The following is a 22,972-nucleotide window of genomic DNA, read 5'->3' as shown; positions in this document are numbered from 1 at the left end:
AAAAAAAAAAAAAAAAAAAGAAAGGGTTCTGTAGCCCTCTACCCTCACCAAGCTAAGCTTCAGGGTTGGGGAACACAGAAATCCCAGAGAGTTAGGGCAAACTAAGAGTAGAGTGGGGCTGTGTCTTTTTCTTTCTTCAGTATAACTCTAGGAAGATGACAAAACCTGAGAAGAAATGCCTGTGAAATATATATAGACAGGTAAGGCCTTAAACAGCTTCACAATTTCCCTTGTTCCAACATGTTGTGCAACTGAGCATGGTGGGATAAAGCACAGAGAACCAGCATACCTGAATAGGCCCTGAGGACTGGTATGAGGAGCAGCTCACCAACTATCTATGTGGACAAATAACTGAATACCAATCGAAATGATGAAAAGTCTCAGAGGATAGATGACTGAGAAACAAACGTCCCTCTCTACCACATGGTATTATATGGGCACCCCCAAATTTACATACAATCCCAGGGAAAGAAGAAAAATTCCCAAATTTACTGAGATAATTTCTTCCATGCTAGCAGAATGAAGGCTTTAAGATAAAAGATATAAAAAAGATATAAAAATATAAAAAATATAAAGATATAAAAAATCTTAAAAATTAAGATTTTTTAACATTTTAAGACATAAAAATCTTGTGCATACTTGAGTTTGTTGACTAAAATCACTCAGAATCATATATTCTACAAAATTTATCAGAGTACAAGAAAACCACACAGAAGGGACAGAAAAGAGATTCAGCTACCATAAGTAGAGCCATGCAAGGTGAAAACATTAGAAATTGCTCAGTGACCTGCCGTACAACTATAAATATAAAAAGAGGATTCAACCACTATACTAGGACCAAGCTCAGTTTATCACCTAGTTTGTTTATTTAGTCTAGATAGTTCTTGCTTTTTTCAATGATGTATATGGTTAGAAAACCTACACGAGGCCTATGAAAAAATACTGTCAAACAAAGAGAAGGGAACATGAAAGATGTTAAAAGGAACAGCCTATCTCTGAAAATGAACTCTAGAGAATTCAGATGAAAATTTCAGAAAACTATTTGGTATTCTCAACAGAACCAAGAAAATACGGTCTCAGTGAAAGAGGAAGATACAGTCATAAAGAAAGAACAGGCCATGTTAGAAATTCAAGAAATGGGGTGAATTAAATAGAAAAAATAAGTAAGGAGGAAAGGGGCAATGGCTTAGATAATGAGAGACTCAAAGGAACTAGAGATTAGAGGCAGAACAGGAAAGAACTGATACTTCAGAAGTCAAATTGTTTCCTAATACAGGAAACAAACATAAATTGAAGGGGTAGGGGAATAAATATTAAAACAATTAGAGAAATGAAGAACAGAGGGCCAACAAACAAATAATAAGTATGCCCAAACAGAAATCAGAATAAGTGACCAAAGATATCATAAGGCTTTCCTGGTCTAAAGAAATAGACTGGTGCATATAGATCCAAATGGTTGCACTGACAAAACTGTAAGTTATAAGGATCAAGAAAATGCCAGAGTCCTGGCAAGGGGGAAAATATATGCATAAATACATATACTATATATTTAGGTCGAAATCTAGGTATAGATAAATGGAACAGTGATTATCCCCATTTCACAGATAACAAAAGTGTGACACAGAAAAATTATGTTATTTGCTAGGATCCCAAAATAATAAGTGGTGGTACATGATTAAAACACAGGTCTGCCTAATGAAAACCAGTAGGGATAAATGCAAAGAATGTTATTTGGATCCAAAAATCTAAATGCACTTGCAAAGAATGAAGTAAAAAAAAAAAGTGAAAGATTTTAATTACTAGTGAAGTCACTAAAGCCTATAATACAATGTGACTATCAAATAAGCTGACTTTAGAGTTCATTAATGACACCTACAATTAGACAAGAAATAGTCCTTTACACAGGTCAAGTTACACATTAGATTACCTAATACAGATCTGGACTCCTAAATATAACAACAATATTCAAACAGATCAACCAAAATAACAAAAGTACAAAGAATCTTGAAACACCTAGGCTGAAGAAGACAAGATTCAGAAAGGACAAGTAACCACCTTTAAAAATCTAAAGAGATAAAAAAGTGCTTAGACTTTTTCTGTATGCCTTAAGGAGAAGAATTACAATAAGAAGAGAGAAACTACAAAGAGATTTCAGTATAAGAGATTTCAACAGGGAATTCCCTGGAGGTCCACAATTTCACTGCAGGGGGCCCAGGTTCCACCCCTGGTGGGGAACTAAGATCCTGCAAGCTGCATGGTGTGGCCAAAAAAACAAAAAGAGAGAGAGAGAGAGATTTCAACATAAAAATAAGAGCTGTGCTTAAATGACAGCCTCGGGGTTAGTGGGTTTCCAACACTGAATATGTTCAAACACAGGAAAGAGACTACCACTTGGTAGTCACAAAGGAAATTATTAATTTCCTATAAAAGAATTAAAGCAATGGATATGTAAATAGACCAAAAAGCTTTAAAGTTCTTTTCAACACTAAGTAATTTAGATTAAGGAATAAGGCTACAGAAAAAAAAAAAAAATGTATGCAGTACTTCGAATGGCAGGCTAAAGAATTCCAATGTACTTAATGTGAGCAATAGACAGCCATTTAAAGGTTTGTTTTTTTTAAGGTACATCTAAGAACAAATTTATTCTTTACTTATTCATTCATGAATTTATTTATTGCCTGCTATCTTCACAGACACTGCAAAGTGTTGAATATACTGAGTCAAATAAGACATGATCCCTTGCCTGCAAGCTTATAGTGAGATGTAGTAGGTACTCAATATTTGTTGAAGGAATTCATAAATACATGGTAAAGGTATACTAAGGGTACTAAGTAAAAGAAGAGGAGCATCTAAGTCAGAGTGAAAAACTAGGGAATATTTCCCAAGGGTGGTAATAATTACTCTGAGTTTTGAAGGACAAATATGAATTAACAAGATGAAAAAGGAAGGAGGATCAGCCAATAAACATATGCAAAAACTGAGAAGTATAATCTGTTTAGGGGTTAACAAGTAGTTCTCCATGAGCTTGTGTATGTGGAATATGTGAAAACATTTGGCAAGGTGAAGGGAAGTGGCAAACACCATGCTATCCTGAAAATTATGGAAAGCCACTGAAAAAATTAGACAGTGACATTATTTGATCTGTATTTTGAAAAAGCATCCAGGACTCTGTTTTATGGTAATGACTAAATAATTCAGACCAACCTTCCTCCTAAAGACAAATATCTGGAGGAATTTTTTGAATTATTGAAAGAATCAAAGATCTAAAAAGATAATGATGAATCAACAGGCCAAGAATAGGTTGAGGATTATAACTCAGAAAACCTAAACCAACTTCCAGTGTCAGTCAAGATGGAATAAGCCCACTATAGCCTTTCTCTCCCATTGATTACAACTAAAAGCTCTGGATGAAATCCATAAAGCAACTACTTGAGGAATCTGAAAAGTAAGCAAAAGCAGGTAGATTGGGAAGAAAGTAAAATCTTGAAGAAATGACTCATGTGAAGGCGAGTTTCCTGTTTGTTTAGTTTTTTTCCTACCTTCTCTCCTAGCATTACTAAAGTGTAAGGGCCCAGCAGAACTATAAAAGCAAAAGGAAATCCCAATTTTTTTTCTTTTTTTTTTTTCTCTTCCAGCCCTGCCCCAAAGGTGGCTCCAGTAGTGGAGGTACAGCAGCCATGGCAGCAAGGACATATAAAACCCCAGGAGAAACTCCATGTCTCTCACCAAAGGACAGGAGGACGGGACCCCTGTAGGGCTGAGGGTGAAGGGGCGATGCTAGAGAGAGCTGGAGAAGGTGATTCCCTAATTATTTGTATGACTTGGCACAAGTCCCATAGGGAAAAGGGAGGATGTGCATGTACAAGATAGACCCAAGGCAAATATAGCAAATATAGCAAGTCCCTCTGAAATCACTAACCAAGTCCCAGAACTAATCTAATCTTGAGTGGAGCGTACATGAAACAGACACAGAGTAACATGGCAAAAGCTTTGAAAACTGAACTGATAATGGAACCCCAGCACACAAAAGGTAAGATAGAACTTGTGATCTAAACTTGAGTTGCATATCTGCTAAAATACAAATAAACAAACAAACATTCTCCAGGGGATTTTTAACAGGACCCAGAATCTCACAACATGTCCAGGATATAATCTAACATTTCTCAGCATTCAGAGAACTAGGAAAATGTCACATCATTCTAAGTCTCAAGCAAACAATCAAAAATAATGAAGTACAGGGCTTCCCGGGTGGTGCAGTGGTTGAGAGTCCACCTGCCGATGCAGGGGACACGGATTCGTGCCCTGGTCCAGGAAGATCCCACATGCCGCGGAGCGGCTAGGCCCGTGAGCCATGGCCGCTGAGCCTGCGCATCTGGAGCCTGTGCTCCGCAACAGGAGAGACCACAACAGTGAGAGGCCTGCATACCACAAAAAAAAAATAAAATAAAATAATGAAGTACACAATGAGATAAACAATAAGAACTAGAATCTACAAAACAACAAACCACAGAAACAGATCCCAAGGGATTCCAGATATTGGCATTGCTGGACAAAAAATTTAATAAAACTAAGCTTACTATGCTCATGGAGACAAAAAAAAAAAAACGAGCTTAAAAATTTCTGCAAGGAATTTGAAACTCTAAAAAGGAACACTACAGATATTTTTTAAAGAACAGAACCAGAGAATACAAGAGCAGAAATTAAGGCCTAACAGATGAATTTAGAAACAGTTTAGAAACAGCTAAATAGAGAATTAGTGAACTGGAAGAAAGCAGAAGAAATTATCCTGAAGGGAGCACAACGAGAAAAGAAGACAAAAGATACAAAAAAGGTAAGAAATATGGAAGGAACAGCACAGTGACCTCACTGTTATGACTTGAAAAGATTCAACAGGCTCTCATCTAAGGGATTTTGCATTTGCTGTTTCCTCTGCCTGAAATATTCATTCCCAAAATAGCTACATGATACATTCCCTCATTTATTCAGGTCTCTAATCAGATACCACTTAATCAGAAAAAAACTTCCCCAAATACCCTATCCCAAAATATTCTCTTTTTAAGCAGTTGTCATCACCCAACATGTATTTTATTTATTCATTTATGATATGTGTCCCTTTACAAGAGTGCATACTCCACAATAGCAGAAATTTTGTCTGTTTACTACTGTTTTCCCTCAGCATCTAGAATATTTCATGGCACATAGTAGGCACTTTTTAAAATGTTGAATGAATAAAAGACAGAGAAAATCACAATAGCAAAGATAAAGGCTTACGGCAAGAATAGAGATGGAGTTTACAGTAAATATAAGGCAAGTATTAAGAATTTTTAGGGCAAGAATATACAATGGAGAAAAGACAGTCTGTTCAATAAGTGGTGTTTGGAAAACTGGACAGCAACATGTAAATGAATGAAATTAGAACATTCCCTAATACACAAAAATAAACTCAAAATGGATTAAAGACCTAAATGTAAGGCCACAGACTACAAAACTCTTAGAGGAAAACATAGGCAGAACACTGACATAAATCACAGCAAGATCTTTTTTGATCCACCTCCTAGAGTAATGAAAATAAAAACAAAAATAAACAAATGGGACCTAATTAAACTTAAAAGCTTTTGCACAGCAAAGGAAACCATAAACAAAACAAAAAGACAACCCTCAGAATGGGAGAAAATATTTGCAAATGAAGCAACCGACAAGAAATTAATCTCCAAAATATACAAACAGCTCATGCAACTCAATTTCAAAAAAGAAACAACCCAGTCAAAAAATGGGTGGAAGACCTAAAAAACCTTTTTTCCAAAGAAGACATACACATGGCTAAAAAGCACATGAAAAGAAGCTCAACATCACTAATTAAGAGAAATGCAAATCAAAACTACCATGAGGTACATTCATTCAACAAGTGATATGCTCAGGGCCAGGGATCCAGCAGTGAATAAACAGACAACAATTTTAATCTCATAGAGCTTACATTCCATTGCGGGAGGAGGTAAGATAATAAACATCTCAAAAAAGTAAAATCTAGAGTTTGTCAGATAGTGATTGACTGACCAGGAGTGAAACAATTCAGGGAAAAAGGAATTGAAGTGTCAGTAGGAGTTGGGGTCATCAATGTACAATACAGTGGCTAGGCTAGAACCTAGGGGAAGATGGTATTTGAATAAAGACCTGAAGGAAGTGAGGGAGCAGTACATGATGATGTTGAGGAGGGGTGGGAGCATCCCAGGCAGAGGGACCAGCAGGGACAAAGAACTTGAAGTGGGAGTAGGTCTGGAGAGTCTGAGGTGGCCAGAGTGGAGTCAATGAGGAGGAGAAAAGCAAGAGATGAGGATGGAAGAGTAGGCAGGGGCAGACATGAAAGGCCTTGTGGACCACTGTCAGGACTTTGACTTTTCCATTGAGTGTGATGGGAAACTGCTGGAGAATTAGGAGCACAGCAACAGTATAATCAGACTTAGGCTTAACAGTATTATCTAGACCTCCAATGCCCCAAAGGTGAGCAACAGACCTTTGGAAATGTGGCTGATGAGATGGAGGGACTGATTTTTCATTTTATTTCATTTTAATTAAACTTAAAACTCATTTCTTGATTCAGTGATTGGAAAACTTGTAAGTGTGTTTGGAACAACTTGGGTATGTGAATCTATTTTTTTCAACTGTACATGTATGAGTTTTAAATATAGATCAGGTATTTCCAATAAAAATTTTACCCTCTGAGGGCTTCCCTGGTGGCACAGTGGTTGAGAATCTGCCTGCCAATGCAGGGGACATGGGTTCAAGCTCTGGTCTGGGAAGATCCCACATGCCGCAGAGCAACTAGGCCTGTGAGTCACAACTACTGAGCCTGCGTGTCTGGAGCCCGTGCTCTGCAACAAGAGAGGCTGCGATAGTGAGAGGCCCACGCACCATGATGAAGAGTGGCCCCTGCTTGCCGCAACTAGAGAAAGCCCTCGCACAGAAATGAAGACCCAACACAGTCAAAAATAAATAAATAAATAAATAAATTATAGTATCTTAAAAAAAAAAAAAATGTACCATCTGAAAGAAAAAAAAACAACAACCTACCGTGAGGTATCACTTCACACTGGTCAGAATGGCCATCAACAAAAAATCTACAAACAGTAAATGCTGGAGAGGGTGTGCAGAAAAAGGAACCCTCCTACATTGTTGGTGGGAATGTAAATTGGTACAGCCACTATGGAAAACAGTATAGAGGTTCTTTACAAAACTAAAAATAGAGCTACCATATGATCCACCACTCCTGGGCATATATCTGGAGAAAACCATAATTCAAAAAGATACATGCACCCCAATGTTCACTGCAGCACTATTTACAATAGCCAGGACATGGAAGTAACCTAAATGTCTATCCGCAGAGGAATGGATAAGAAAATGTGGTACATATATACAACAGAATATTCCTCAGCCAGAAAAAAGAATGAACTAATGCCATTTGCAGCAACATGGATGGACCTAGAGATTATCATACTGAGTGAAGTAAGGCAAACAGAGAAAGACAAATATCGTATGATATTGCTTATATGTGGAATCTAAAAAAAGGTACAAATGAACTTATCTACAAAACAGAAATAGAGTTACAGATGTAGAAAACAAACTTATGGTTACCAGGAGGTAAGGTGGGAGGAAGGGATAAAATGGGACATTGGGACTGACATATACAGACTACTATATATAAAATAGATAACTAATAAGGACCAACTACATAGCACAGGGAACTCTACTCAATACTCTGTAATGGCCTATATGGGAAAAGAATCTAAAAAACAGTGGATATATATATATATGTATGTGTAACTGATTCACTTTGCTGTATACCTGAAACTAACACAACATTGTAAATCAAGTAGACTCCAATAAAAATTTTAAAAATAATAATAATAATAGAATAAATAAAAGATGTTTTAGGAAAAAAATCTACATGTCACATCAAGATATACTCTTTAGGGGAATTCTGCGGTGGTCCAGTGGTTAGGACTCTGTGCTTTCACTGCCAAGGGCACAGGTTCAATCCCTGGCTGGAGAACTAAGATCCTGCAAGCCATGTGGCGTCACCATAAAGAAAGAAAGAAAGAAAGAAAGAGAAAAAGAAAGAAAGAAAGAAAGAAAGAAAGAAAGAAAGAAAGAAAGAAAGAAAGAAAGAAAGAAAGAGAAAAGAAAGAAAGAAAGAAAGAAAGAAAGAAAGAAAGAAAGAAAGAAAGAAAGAAAGAAAGAAATGTGAGAAAAATATATATACTCTTTAGTTCACTTAAGAGATCACCTAAAAATGTTTAAAAGGTTCTTCAAACCTCTCCCACCATCTGATATCTGACTTAGCTTAAAACTAAATGGAAGAAAGAACTAGCAGCCTTGTCTCTCTAGCCCAGGTTACTTTCTACAATGCAGTCCATACACTATCTCTCTACCCCATCCATATACTTTTTACCACTTTTTATATTTAGACAGAAAAGTAAATCTTGCAAGTTGAATAAACAGGGTATCATGGAAGAGCTGATAGTGGTGCAGTACATTCTGGAAGGTATATATAGTTGCAAAAGCAAAGTACTTTAGGCAGAGACCAAGAATAAAATAACTAGCAATACTGCATACTAGAAATAATAATAACGGCTAACATTTATTGAGCACTTTGCACTGTTTAAGCATTTTATATTTATTAACTACTTTAATTCTCAAAACAACACTAAGAGGAACTTTATTAACTAATAAACAGAGGGTCAGAGGTTACATAAATTATTCAAGGTCAAGCAGATAACAAATGAAAGTTTGAATTTGAGCACAGGGCTATCTATCTCTTCAGTCCAAGCTCTGAAGCTGTGTGGTATCAATTAAAATTTGAAAAATAGAGGCTATCCTGAAAAAGCAGGTAGACAGTATTTCCCAACAGATTCTTGGCAGAAACAAACAAACAACAAAGTAGACCTAATGGCAGATTAATGACAAAGACAAAAACAATTATTTTCGAAAATCAGATTATGTTGTTCATCAAAACGAAAAAAATTCCTACTTTACAATTAACATCAAAATATGCATAAAATAAAAACATGCCCTTTCACATATATACTACAACCTTAACAGAATGTTTTAAAATGTTTCTTTAGAAGAAATTTGAGAATTCTATTTATACATAAATACTACACTGCTATTCTTAAGCACTATGCTTTCAGCATAGCCCTCCATCAGTATTTTCTATTATGAACATGGCTATATATCATTCTTGATTCAATTTCCTGGTTGTTCCAAACAGAAGAGAAGGTTAGTCTCAAGATCACACTTTAATTGAAATGAGAATTAACCATAAATGCCAAGTAAATATATATCTTTTAAAATATATTATCTTTCAAAAAGCTTGAAGAACTTTTCAAAGCTCAAAGAACTGAGAATCTAGTTACTACTTATATAAAGAAATGGTATGAGACACATATAACTTGTTCAAATAAAAAATGGCTCCTGGGACTTCCCTGGTGGTCCAGTGGTTAAGAATCCACCTTCCAATGCAGGGGACACAGGTTCGATCCCTGGTCAGGAAACTAGGATCCCACATGCCACAGGGCAACTAAGGCCGTGCCACAACTACTGAGCCTGCATGCTCTAGAGCCCACGCACCACAACTAGAGAGTCCACATGCCTCAACTACTGAGGCTGCACACTCTGGAGCCTACGTGCCGCAACTAGACAGCCCATGCACCACAACTACCTAGCCCGCGTGCTCTGGAGCCCGTGCGCCACAAGTAGAGAGAAGCCCATGTGCTACAACAAAAAGACCCCACATGCAACAACCAAAAGACCTTGCATGCTGCAATGAAGATCCCATGTGCCACAACTAAGACCCAACGCAGCCAAATAAATAAATAAATAAAAATTTAAAAATTAAAAAATTAAAAAAAAATTTTTAATTGGTTCCAAAAACTGAAAAGACAATTTGTTTCCCTCTCCACCCCCCACCATTAAAGTAATAACAATAAATTGATAAAATCATATAAAATGAGTAAGATATTTACATTTCTTTGTCTTTTCAGCAGATCTGGCACAAGTTTCTTTGAGTAGATTACATAAATGCCTTGTAGCATTATTCCTGAAACAGAGGAAAGAGTTTGCATAAGTATAATCTATCTCAAAGCAAAATCATATATAAAAGTTAAGAAACATTACTGTTATAATTTTAAAGAAATTCTTAAAACATCATAATATTTAATATATATCACATATCATTCGTAAGTGACTATGAAGGAAAAATTGGTTGACTGTACTATTAGCAAAGATGATTTAATAACTGCCTCCTTTTAAAGTGAAAAGCTCCTTAAAAAGTTTCCACCCAAGTAGCTTTCAATAACCTTTTAGTAAACAGTTCCAGATTCACCTAAGAAATAAAATGAGAAGAGAGGATTGGGATTTTCATTACTAATTACCCCAGAAATATTCTAGCTATCTTACCTTCAAAACATAAAATAATTTTCTGAAAAGTCATTAATTACGTGAATAAGACCTCTGATCACATCACAGATGCAGAAAAAGCTTTTGACAAAATTCAAAATCCATCTATGATAAAAATTTTCAACAGAGTGGGTACAGAGGGAACCTACATCAACATAATAAAGGCCATATATAACAAGCCCACAGCTAACATCATCCTCAAACATGAAAAGCTGAAAGTTTGTCCTCTAAGATCAGGAACAAGACAAGGATGCCCATTCTTGCCACTGGTATTCAACATAGTATTGGAAGTCCTAGCCACAGCAATAGACAAGAAAATAAAAGGCACTTGAATCAGAAAGAACAAAGTAAAACTGTCACGATTTGCAGATGACATGCTATTATATATAGAAAACCCTAAAGCCTCCACCGAAAAACTGTTAGAACTAATAAATAAATTCAGTAAAGTTACAGGATACAAAACCAACATACAAAAATCAGTTGTATTTCTGTACACTAATAATGAACTATCAGAAGAGAAATTAAGAATATAATTCCATTTACAATTGCATCAAAAAGAATAACACGCTTAGGAATACATTTAACCAAGGAGGTAAAAGAACTGCACACTGAAAACTATAACACACTGATGAAAGAAACTGAAGAAGAAACAAATGGAAAAATCTTCTGTGTCCATGAATTAGAAGAATTAATATTGTTAAAATGTCCACACTACCTAAATGGAGTCTGGTACCAATTCCAAATTTGGAGGGGGGTTCCTCGCACCAACAAGCAATTCTGAGCACCACAGCTGAGTGTCCTACAATTCAATTCTGACACCATCTACCTGGATATAGCATCAGACTTCATAAGTTAAGGGTTCAGTCCTATAAGACTGCTACCCTCCCCTTATTCCAACAACTTCAGATGCTTGTTGCAAGCCCAGGTTGTTACCTGTGGTTCTGTCCAACTGGCTATAAATCAGAGGTTCCCATGACCTCCTCCTTGGGTTCCATTAATTTTCTAGAATGACTCAGAGAACTCAGAGAAACAATTTACTTACTAGAGTACTGGTTTATCATAAAAGGATATAACTCAGGAACAGCCAAGTGGGAAAGATGCACAGGGCAAGGTATGAGGAAAGAGTGCAGAGCTCCCATGCTCTCTACAGTCTGCCACTCTCCCGAATCCCCACATATTCACCAACCCAGAAGCTCCCCAAACCCAGGGCAAGGTATGAGGAAAGAGTGAGAATCTTTCATGCTCTCTCCGAGCTCATCATTCTCCCCAAATCTCCACATGTTCACCAACCAGGAACCTCTCAAACCCTGACCTCTCAGGTTTTTACAGAGGCTTCATTAGATAATCATGACTGATTAAATCTTTAGCCATTGGCAACTGATTCAACCTCCAGGCCCTTGCCTGTCCCCAGAGGTTGGAAGTTCCAATCCTCTAACCATGTGGTTGGCTCTCCAGGCAACCGGCCCCTATCCTTAGGTGGGGTCCAAAAGTCACCCCATTAGCATAACAATACACCTTTTCACTCTCAACATTTAGGAAATTCCAAGGGTTTGAAGAGTTGTGAGTCAGGAAAGATGGATGAAAACTAAATATATACGTGAAATACATTTTGGTCATCTGAATGACCAAATTTTTTTTTTTCTTATAAATCACAATACCACACTATTGAAAGCAATCTACAGATTCAGTGCAATCCCACTCAAATTTCCAAGGGCATTTTTCACAGAAACAGAACAAACAATACCAAAATTTGTATGGCATCACCAAAAACCCCAATTAGCCAAAGTAATCTTGAGAAAGGAGACCAAAGCTGGAGGCATCACACTTCCTGATTTGAAACTACATTATAAAGCTATAGTAATCAAAATGGCATAAAACCAGACACATAAATCAATAGAACAGAATAGACAGCCCAGAAATAAACCCACAGATATACAGTCAATTAATTCATGACAAAGAAACCAAAAACATATAGAATGAGGAAAGGACAGTCTCTTCAATACATGGTGTTGGGGAAACTAGACAGCCACATGCAAAAGAACAAAACTGGACCACTACCTTACACCATACACAAAAATAAAGTCAAAAGGGATCAAAGACTTGAACCTAAGACCTGAAATCATAAAACTCCTAGAAGACAACATAGGCAGTAAGCTCCTTGATATAGGTGATGATTTTCTGGATTTAACACCAAAAGCAAAGGTAACAAAAGGAAAAATAAACAAGTGGGCTACATCAAATTAAAAAGCTTCTGCACAGCAAAAGAAACCATAAACAAAATTAAAAGGCAACCTACTAAATGAGAGAAAATATTTGCAAATCATATATATGATAAGGGGTTAATATCCAAAGTATATAAAGAAGTCATGCAACTCAATAGCAAAAAACAATCTGATTTTAATGTGGGCAGAGGATCTGGACAGAGATTTTTCCAGAGAAGACATATAGATGGTCAACAGGTACATGAAAAGGTGCCCAACATCACTAACTCCCAGGGAAATGCAAATCAAAATCACAATGAGATACTACCTCACACCTATCAAAATGATTATTATTAAAAAGATGAGATAACAAGTGTTGGTGAGGATGTGGAGAAAAGGGAACCCTTATGCCCTACTGGTGGGAATATAAATTGGTTCAGCCACTATGAAAAACAGTTTGGTGGCTCCTCAAAAAATTAAAAATAAAACCATATGATCTAGCAATTCTACTTCTTGGGATTTATCCAAAGGAAACAAGAATACTAACTTGAAAAGGCATATGCATCCCCATATTCAATGCAGCATTATTTACAACAGTCAAGACATGGAAACAACCTAACTATCAACAGACAGATAAAGTGTGGAATATATATACACCCATAAAAATGAAGGAAATCCTGTCATTTACAACATTATGAATGGAACTTGAGAGCACTATGCTATATGAAATAACTCAGACAAAGAAAGAGAAATACCATATGGTCTCATTTATATGTGAAATCTTAAAAAAAAAATTAAAAACAAACTTATAGATACAGACAACAGATTGATGTGCCAGAGACAGAGGTGGGAGGTGGGCAAAATGAGTGAAGGGAGTTAAAAGGTACAAACTTCCAGTCATAAAATAAATCCCGGGGATGTAATATACCGCATGATGAATATAGTTAATAATATTGTATATTTGAAAGTTGCTAAGAGAGTAGATCTTGAGGGTTCTTGTCAAAACAAAAAATCTGTAATTATATGTGGTAATGGATATTAACTAGACTTATTGTGGTGATAATTTTGCAATATATACATATAACAATTATACACTTAAAAATAATATAATGTTATATGTCAACTATATCTCAACCAAAAAAAATTTTAAAGGTCAATATAATGTAGTCATATCTTCCAAATCTCATTAAATGGTATTGAAAGTTAAAAAAGAAAAAAGACCCCTGGGTGTCTTGAAGTTGCTAACATATACACCAGTTTAAATTTTCCAATGTATAATTTTTCTGCAGAAATGAATTGTTACAGATTAACATTTTATAATAATTTTTAAGTCTAAATATTAGTTTAATGAAGAGCAAAAGCTGTAATATTACATAAACTACATCCTTTAACATTTTCAATAATCTAATAAATGAAAAGGTTAAGAAGTCACTGAAATCAAAGGTGGTTTTGTTTTGTTTTCAAAGCCTGTGACTTCTCTCTACCACAAATCAGTAGTTCTCAAAGTATGATCCTTGCACCAGCAGCATCCACATCACTTGTTAGAAGTACAAATTCTTAAGTCTGCTCCACTGAATCAGAAACTCTGGCAGGGGAGGAGAGGCCAACGACATTTAAGAAGCTATGCAGGTAATTCTGAAGCTTGCTAAAGTTTAAGAACCACTGTTCTAGACAGAGGAACTTTTTATTGTTACTGATTTTGTAAAAAATCAAAACAAGTAACTACAAACCTAATTCTTGGACTTCCCTGGTGGTACAGTGGTTAAGAATCTGCTTGCCAATGCAGGTAACACGGGTTGGAGCCCTGGTCCGGGAAGATCCCACATGCTGTGGAGCAACTAAGCCTGTGTGCCACAACTACTGAGCCTGCGCTCTAGAACCCGCAAGCCACAACTACTGAAGCCCATGCGCCTAGAGCCCATGCTCTGCAACAAGAGAAACCACCGCAATGAGAAGCCCGCGCACCGCAACAAAGAGTAGCCCCCAGCTCACCACAACTAGAGAAAGCCCACGCGCAGCAACGAAGACCCAACACAGCCAAAATTAAATAAATAAAATTAATTAATTAATTTAAAAAAAAGGATGATACTAAAGTTTTAAGCCAAAGTTAATGCAAGAATGATTGGGCCACTGGCAAAAACAGGAATTTGACAGTGAGAATTAGCTTGGAACTAAGTTGAGCCCTCTTCTGCAAGGGTTTCACCTAAAACAATAGTCGAACAAAAAGGTATACAATATACATAGGCAGTTGTAGATATAAGATTATCAGGTACCTTTATCAACACTAAGTAATGGCTTCCCCTGCCTGTCATTTTAAAAAGTGAGAAGTTATTAGTCAGTGACCACAGTTTGCCAAATGCAAGAATGTAAAATAGGTATGTCTTCCTTTTCTCCACAGCACCCAGATAGAATTCTATATATCAATTAATATACAACAGAAAGAGCTCATTCAATTTTTGGAAATTATTTTAATAATTAGTTTGGAATAAAAAATAAATTTGTACAGAACAAATTCATTAAATTATTACTTACTCTTTTATTAAATCTTTATTTTCTTGAATTCCTTCTTCTAATTTCAAACTTACTTTTTCATTTTCAAACTAATTTATAAGACAGAAGAACAGTTCATCACATTTTACTTAGCAAAATAAACATGAGTATATTCATTAAGCAGCATTTCTTTGCTAACATGCTATGATGGTCAATAAGAATTATTTTCTTTGAACACAAAAAAGAACTTTTTTTGTCACACTCATGGATATCCTATAAGAATATGGGTCTCACTTTCATCAGTCTAAAATTAGGTTTGCTGAATTATCTCCAAAATGTATCCAACAATATTTTAATGTGATATTATCTTCCCTAAACATTTTGAAATGATGTTTTATCTTTCTCCTAACCCAATGTTGCATTTTCTCAAAATGTTTCTTTCACTATGCCATAAAATTGAAGAGAAACAGTTTCAAATTTAAAGTTTTATCTACAATGTCATTTTCTAATATAATAAAAAAAGACATATCAAACAAAACATCATCAGTAACAGGAACCAATAAAAAGTAAAATTCTATAATTAGAATAATTAAATCAATCTTTATCTAAAGTAAATTACTATTTCCCTAGTCATTTTTTTTTTTTTTTTTTTGGGCCTCTCACTGTCGTGGCCTCTCCCATTTGCGGAGCACAGGCTCCGGACGCGCAGGCCCAGCGGCCATGGCTCACGGGCCCAGCCGCTCCGCGGCATGTGGGATCCTCCCGAAACGGGGCACGAACCCGCGTCTCCTGCATCGGCAGGCGGACTCTCAAGCACTGCGCCACCAGGGAAGCCCTTCCCTAGTCATTTGCATTAAGTTTCGTGCAGCCTGTCTTCTGCTCATCCTAAAGTTGAAATGCAACTAATATTAATGAAACTTCAAAAAACACAATTCTTAAAATCCACATCACAGAAACAAGATAAATCCAACTTACTCTGAAATAATACTCTAGTTTTAATAGTGTTATAAGATTTACTATACTATATTTTCAATTACAAATTTCATTATACCTGTAGTTCTTGAATGGCTTTCCGCTGTGCTTCAATTATTTTTCTATTTTCTTGTAACTTGTTTTCTTTCTGCTTCAGTTCAGATTCTACACTCACTTTCCACTTCTTGATCTTTTCAGCCTCCTTATACAGTTTTGAATATAGTCTGCTCATTGGCTCTGAATTCTATTATAAAATAGGTTTTCAAAGACTGTTAATAGTTCAAAATTTTAGTATAACCAAACTACAGCTGCCTATTGAAAATATCCAAGAGTATCTTAGTAGTTGAGACCAAATCTCTCCTCAATGTATGCCCTAATACCATGCTGAAAGCTATATTAACTTTTTTCTAACTACTAAGGCAATATTAGCTACTTTACTAAGGTTACTGGTCACCTGACTAAGTTATTCCTTGATGAATAAAATCAAATAACTTCAAAATGTGCCTAAGCCAGAAGTTAGAAATCTTTAAGTCAATGAGAGAATCTGGCTGCTTAAAAGCTAAAATAAATCACTCTACATGAAATGTGTCAATTTTAGCAATGGTCTTGAAATATTTTGGTTATACAAACAGCTTAAGGATTAGCCAAAGGATATGAAGTTTAAGGTACAATGACGAGAAAAATAATAGTGAACACAAGATCTTTCATTTAGCCTGAGGTTTTATTTGGATTTTATTTGGATTTCCTGCATCATCCCTTTCCACATTATAAGGTAAATGTCAGAGGTTTTATTTTTTTTTTAATCATGCTACTTTCTCCTTGCTGATAGCTCTGTTATCAAAATATATGAATAAATTCTGTATTTCTAAATTTGTGATACCATAATCCCAGCAACAAACAGATAGCACTTTACCAGGCCATGGAATTTCTCTTTGCTTTAAAGACATCTATGTGCCATAAGAAAGAATGATTTTTATAACTAAAATCAAAAGTACAGTATATCCTACAAATTCCTTAGACAGTAAACCAGCCAAACAATCATACCTATTAGTTAATTCAAGAATTGTTTGTAAAATACTGGCTTAATTCTCAACCTTTTCACACATTGCATTCATCTCCCCTTCCTATTCTTGATTTTTATGGTTTAAAGTTAAATTGCCCCTTAAGAATTCATGCTTTTATAACTCAGGAAAATACAGAGGCCTAGTGTTTCAGCAAATTCAAAAGAAAAGCAAAGTGGCGAAAAGGTTTTAAAGAATATAACTTAAAACCTTAACTAAATATTAATCCTTTTGAAGCTTCAAAAGAAAGATAAATACAAGTAATAATAAATGATACTCCAATTACAAGAAATTTAATATAGACAGGAAATCTTCTGACCTCAAAATCAGAGTCTTTTAGTCCCTCCTGGTAATGACAACTGTCAGAATTATCAACCTAAAAAATGAATAAATTTTTCCTATGAGAAAATACTCCTGATGATAGTTTCCAAATAGCAGCAATTAAATACTGAAGACTAGTAATCCAACAACTAAAGATTATTTTTCTTTTTCAAGCAAGCAATTCAATATCTAAACAGGTTATATCTATATACACTATACTTAACTGACCTGTTCAAGCATGGGCAAAAAGTCAACTTTTTGTAAAGCAGGATCTGCAAGATAAAAGGCAACTGGAATTAAACATGCCAACATCCTGTTTTATATATTAAGTATTATATCTAGCTTTAATGTCAAGGCTATCAATATAATACTCTTATTTGATATCTAGCAATGTGTATTTTAAAAATGCTTCTATGTAAGGTGATACATTGCTTTTCTAGTCTCCTACCTGAATCAATGTTTTTCCCATTTTTGGAGAAATTAGTCATTGCAAATGGAAAACCAAAATCATCTTCAACACATTTGTTGAAACCCTAGAAACACAAAGAAGTTCTTAAACACACTGTCCCATACGACTCTAATAACTAGCAGTGTAATATGTAATTACGTATACAGTATACATCTACTTAAAAAAGTGACTATAATTGTAAATCCTTTAATGTATACATAGTGTTAAAAATATCAAATGATTTTTGCCCTGTAAACAAAGCAAAAATTTTTAATTTTCACTTATAAGAGAAAGCTAAACTAAAATTACATGATACATGTTTTGTAAGTACTCAGGAATAATTTTAGTGATTTTAATTAGTAGCTTAGAATATTGGTTTTCTTCAATTTCATTATGATCTTTCCCCTGGTAGAAATGAGAATTTTCTTCACTGAATAGCATTTTAATATTATACTCTTTGGCTATAGAGACATAAGAATTTTTCTACAACATAGAAAATTAAAATATTCATTGCTTCATCCTATTTCCAACATAAAGTTCCACATACGAAATTTATTTTTTTAATGTAATTTTTTTTTTTTTTTTGCCCACACTGTGCATAATGTGGGTTCTTAGTTCCCTGACCAGGGACTGAACGCATGCCCCCTGCAGTGATAAGTGCGGAGTCAACCACTGGACTGCTAGGGAAGTCCCCACATGAGAAATTTAAATAAATTACTAAAAAAAGCTCTATTCCTCCTTTCCTATAACAACCTACTACACGTACAAACTTCCCGTTTATCCTGTCAACCCAGAAGCTCAGAGTCAAATTTTAACCTCAAACACTGATTTTTACCAGTATGTCAACACATTTGTCCAAATTTTCTTAATTTTCCTTGATCCTAATGTTCTTCTAATTTATATTTTACTATTTCATTGTATATGTTCATAAGTTGCTTTAAATCATTTAAAGAAAGAGGATTAAAGTAAGCAGGTTCCATTATGTATGCAGAATTCCAAAGCACCAGTAATTATTTCTTTAAATGAATGATGCCTAAACACATTAAGTGTGCTCATTATTCATTCAAAGCAATGCTATTCAAAATTCTTGGGTAAATCAGACCATATTTACTGAAAAAAATTATAAGATATCACCAGTAAGAAAGTTCACTTTGCCTCATTTACCTAATGAGTAAATGCAAATTTACCTTGAAGAAATTAGAATCTCCTCCCAAAGTCTGAGGTTTCACTGCAGATACTTGACTGCTACTTAATCTCGGTGGTACAAACAATTTAAAGGGCTTCTGCTTTTCCATTTTCTCTTCCAGTCGTAATTATCTATTGCTCAAGATGGGGGAGAAAGTGTTTTACATTGTTTCATTAATGCACTACTTATTCTATAATAAATGGGTATATAAAGGAATGCGTGAAACATTTGCTACCATGGAAGCCTACGGTGTTCCTTACTGCCGTGGTGTTCAAAGCAGAAACATTCCCTATTTGTCCCCACCATCCCCCCACCACCAGTGGCCACGCTGGCGACGTCAATGGATAATCGAGAAACTCGAACTAGGCATCATCGCCGGGACAGCCTGAGAAGAAGCCCGTTACCTCCACCAGCCCAGTTAAATTGCGTCACCTCGCCGGGAAGAACTAGTTGAGGTGCTTAAGACGACTACGGAGAAGGCGCCGGGGGCTGCCGGCGTGTGGGAGGGCCAGTAACAAAACGTCGCCCAGCTGTGGGTTCAATCCTCAGGGAGGGAACTCGGCACACCTGCCCTTACCTTTAAAAAACTAGCGGGAAACCGCGGGCTCCGTGCTCACGCGAACCGCCACCCGCTGTCTATTACGGCAGCAGAAAGAACCAACACGAACTTCTGCCTCCGAACCTCGGAAAAGGCGGGATATCGTTCCAGCCGAGCGGCCAGGAGGGAGGCGCAGGGCGGTTGGAGGTTTAACGGCTAAATAACGGTCGGCGACCTCCGTTGGCACGGGGCGTAAGACCTACATCTCGCGAGATTTCCCTTTACCTTAGTAGCAATTCTTCCCAGGATACTCTTTCTCCTTAGAATTGGCCTTCTTTAAGCTTCTCCTATTGTTAAAGAATGTGAGGAAAACTATCAGGTGCTGTGATAGAATGGAGCTGAGAGTGAAAAATCTATTTCTGTCCTCTAAGAAGAGCTCACAGTCTTAGAGAAGAAACAAGTGCAAACATAATTATAAGCCCCTGTAATCATTTAATGGTAGTAATTTTCTAAGGGTTGCTGGGACCCTTAGAAAGGGACAGTGGCCTTTACAGTGGCTTGGGAGTCAGGAGAGAGCTTCACGGATGTGGTACACTTTTGTTACTGCTTCCGTAGAAAACAGAAAGGTGAATAGAGCGTTGGCTAGATAGTGAATGCGGGAAGGTGTGGCTAGATAGTGAATGCGGGAAGGGGTGTTCCCGGCTGAGGGACGGTAGGCAAAGGCACTGGAGTCGTGAGAGACATGAGTCCAAGAGTGAGTGAGGGGGCTTCCCTGGTGGCGCAGTGGTTGAGAGTCCGCCTGCCGACCAGTTCGTGCCCCGGTCCAGGAAGATCCCACATGCTGTGGAGCGGCTGGGCCCGTGAGCCATGGCCGCTGAGCCTGCAAGTTTGGAGCCTGTGCTCCGCAACAGGAGAGGCCACAACAATGAGAGGCCCGTGTACCGCAAAAAATAAAATAAATAAAAAGAGTGAGTGAGTCCAGGCAATGCGATGTAGGTGTGTGAGGACGCAAATGGGAAAATGATGAGACTGGAGACTTAGCAGATGTGAAGGCCTCTCGAAGGCTTTTGGATTTTAGCCTTTATGGATGGGAATCTTGAGGAAGTTTGAGCGGAAAGGGGGGCATGATCAAGTTCAGAAGAAAAATTGTAGTATGAAAAATGGTTTAGGTTTATAAGACTGGAGTTAGGGAGACAGTTTTAATAGCCTGGGTGAGTAAGGTATGAGACCTGAGCTATGACAGTGCCAGTAAAGATGAAGAAAATGTGTCAAATGTAAAAGATATTTAGGAAGAAAAATTAATAGGATTTGATGGCTTTTTTAAAGTGAGCAGCAAAAGAGAGAAGTCTAAGATGACTGCCTGGTTTCAGACTTGGGCTACTAGATACAATAAATATTGTGGGTGCTAGGTACCTAGGTTTGAGCAATAAGACAATGAGTTCTGTTTTCAACATATTGACTTTGTTTTCTAACTTTCTCCATGTACTACAATATAATTGATGCTTTTCCAAAGGACTTTAGTAATATTTTTAAGCAACTCGTTTTGTATAAATTTAACCTACCAGACGGAACAGTTTCTGATAAAATTACATTTTGAGCTAGAAAGGATGATCCAGTGTAAGGCTTTCATTTTACATGAAACAGTCTAAATACCCTAAAAAAGATAAAATACTCCCTTCAAGAGATGATACCAAGAATAAATGCACAAGATAACCCCTGGGGGGGAATAATTGATACATTTAATTAATATATTTTATAAGTTGAGGGTATAAATTCAATTTTCCAATTTTTTTAAGTTTTAACAACAGTGAAATATTCAACTATGGTCTTTTTTCTGTATTGAAAACAAAATGCTATTCCTAGTATTAAATGAACTTAAAATCACAGTATTTTATTTAATCAGATCCAGTCTTTCAAAACAATTGTGCTTCCATAGAATTTCTCACTTTCATGTATTTCACATGAAAAATTGTTAACATTAATCTTATTCTTACAAGGATTAAAATATTTGTGGTAAGATTTCAGGTTTTAAGAACTTTATTTTTTTCTACAAAAGGTGTTGGCAAAAATGTCAAAATATTGTCTACCAGAATGAGCATTAAATTGTGCTGAATTTCCCAATGTATGTTAACATATTTTGTCATTTAAATTTTTTCAGTATCTTGCCATGACAAAATTTTTAATTGGGGCTTATAAAAGATCTCTTTTTTAAAGACATTAAGGGACTTCCCAGGTGGTCCAGTGGTTAAGACTTCACCTTCCAATGCAGGGGGTGTGGGTTTGATCTCTGGTTGGGGAGCTAAGATCCCACATGCCTCGGGGCCAAAAAACCAAAAAAACATAAAACACAAGCAATATTGTAACAAACTCAATAAAGACTTTAAAAATGGTCCACATCAAAAAAAAAAATCTTAAAAAAAAAGACATTAAGGAAAACTAAGAATTGAACGAAGCTTTGTTCCTCTTTAATAATTTATAAAATGCTATAACAGAAATAAGTTTAAAATGTTAGTTCCTTATCCAACAATCTAGCCTTAAAGAGGTTCATAACTGCTTTTATTCTGATTACAACTGTTTCCACTAAATAATCTCTTTTATGTCTTCAAATAATATATATATTTTCATTCAATTTTCTACTAAATGAAAAAAAGGAGAGTTTCTTCAGGTAAGAACTCTATTTAGTACTACTCCTTTCTGAACGAACCATGCAGTAACAATAACCATTGCTTCTTTGGGGACGAATCTTAAAAAGAACACTAGATGTCCCTCTAGTGGTGGTCCTATATTCCACAAAATTTGATGAGCCCTTGATGATGTCCATTTTATGGCGATATATTCGTAACAGCAATTCTGTTCATGTTTTTCAAATCAGTATCCTGTGATCATAGCGTAAGCAATCTAGATTTAGGAAGTTTAAGACAAACCACAACATTCTAAAATTTCATCAAAGTGAATACAAATTCCGTTTCTCAGAGAGTAAACTAGCCAATTTGGAGTCCTTTGTTTTCCAAATGCTAAGTATTTCTGAGTAGTTGTGATTCAGTGTTCTCAGTTCAGTGAGCCTCCCTATGAGATGAGCAAAATGCTGTAGGTCTTCTGGATGATAAATTTTTGAATATTTGTACAAAATTTGTAAAACTGGTTCTTGTAAATTTTCCACATGTTGCTTATTTGTAACGCATGGACGATCTGAAAAACATTATCACATATATCTTAATGAATATTGGAAAATGGTAGAAGATAATGAATTAATTTAAAACAATACAGTTTTAAATAATAAAAATAGCAAATATTTACTGAACC

At 36.0% G+C, this 22,972-nt stretch overlaps 1 protein-coding gene across 1 annotated transcript in view; it reads right to left on the bottom strand.

The window, feature by feature from the left end:
* LOC103070658 (synaptonemal complex protein 1-like) overlaps positions 1–19,792 on the bottom strand; it is a 38,259-nt gene extending 18,467 nt beyond the window's left edge. Inside the window, 8 exon segments of the mRNA XM_082931249.1 lie at positions 10,020–10,093; positions 15,186–15,253; positions 16,195–16,359; positions 17,496–17,552; positions 17,726–17,769; positions 17,946–18,030; positions 19,133–19,262; positions 19,709–19,792. Of these exon segments, the coding sequence (XP_082787375.1) occupies positions 10,020–10,093; positions 15,186–15,253; positions 16,195–16,359; positions 17,496–17,552; positions 17,726–17,769; positions 17,946–18,030; positions 19,133–19,240 (601 nt within the window). The 5' untranslated portion in view covers positions 19,241–19,262; positions 19,709–19,792.
* Positions 19,793–22,972: the final 3,180 nt, after the last annotated feature.

The sequence above is a fragment of the Lipotes vexillifer genome, unplaced genomic scaffold (genome assembly GCF_000442215.2).
Source record: "Lipotes vexillifer unplaced genomic scaffold, Lipotes_vexillifer_v1.1 scaffold1029, whole genome shotgun sequence".
Classification (NCBI taxonomy): Eukaryota; Metazoa; Chordata; class Mammalia; order Artiodactyla; family Lipotidae; genus Lipotes; species Lipotes vexillifer.
This window is presented reverse-complemented; position numbering and strand designations above follow the sequence as displayed.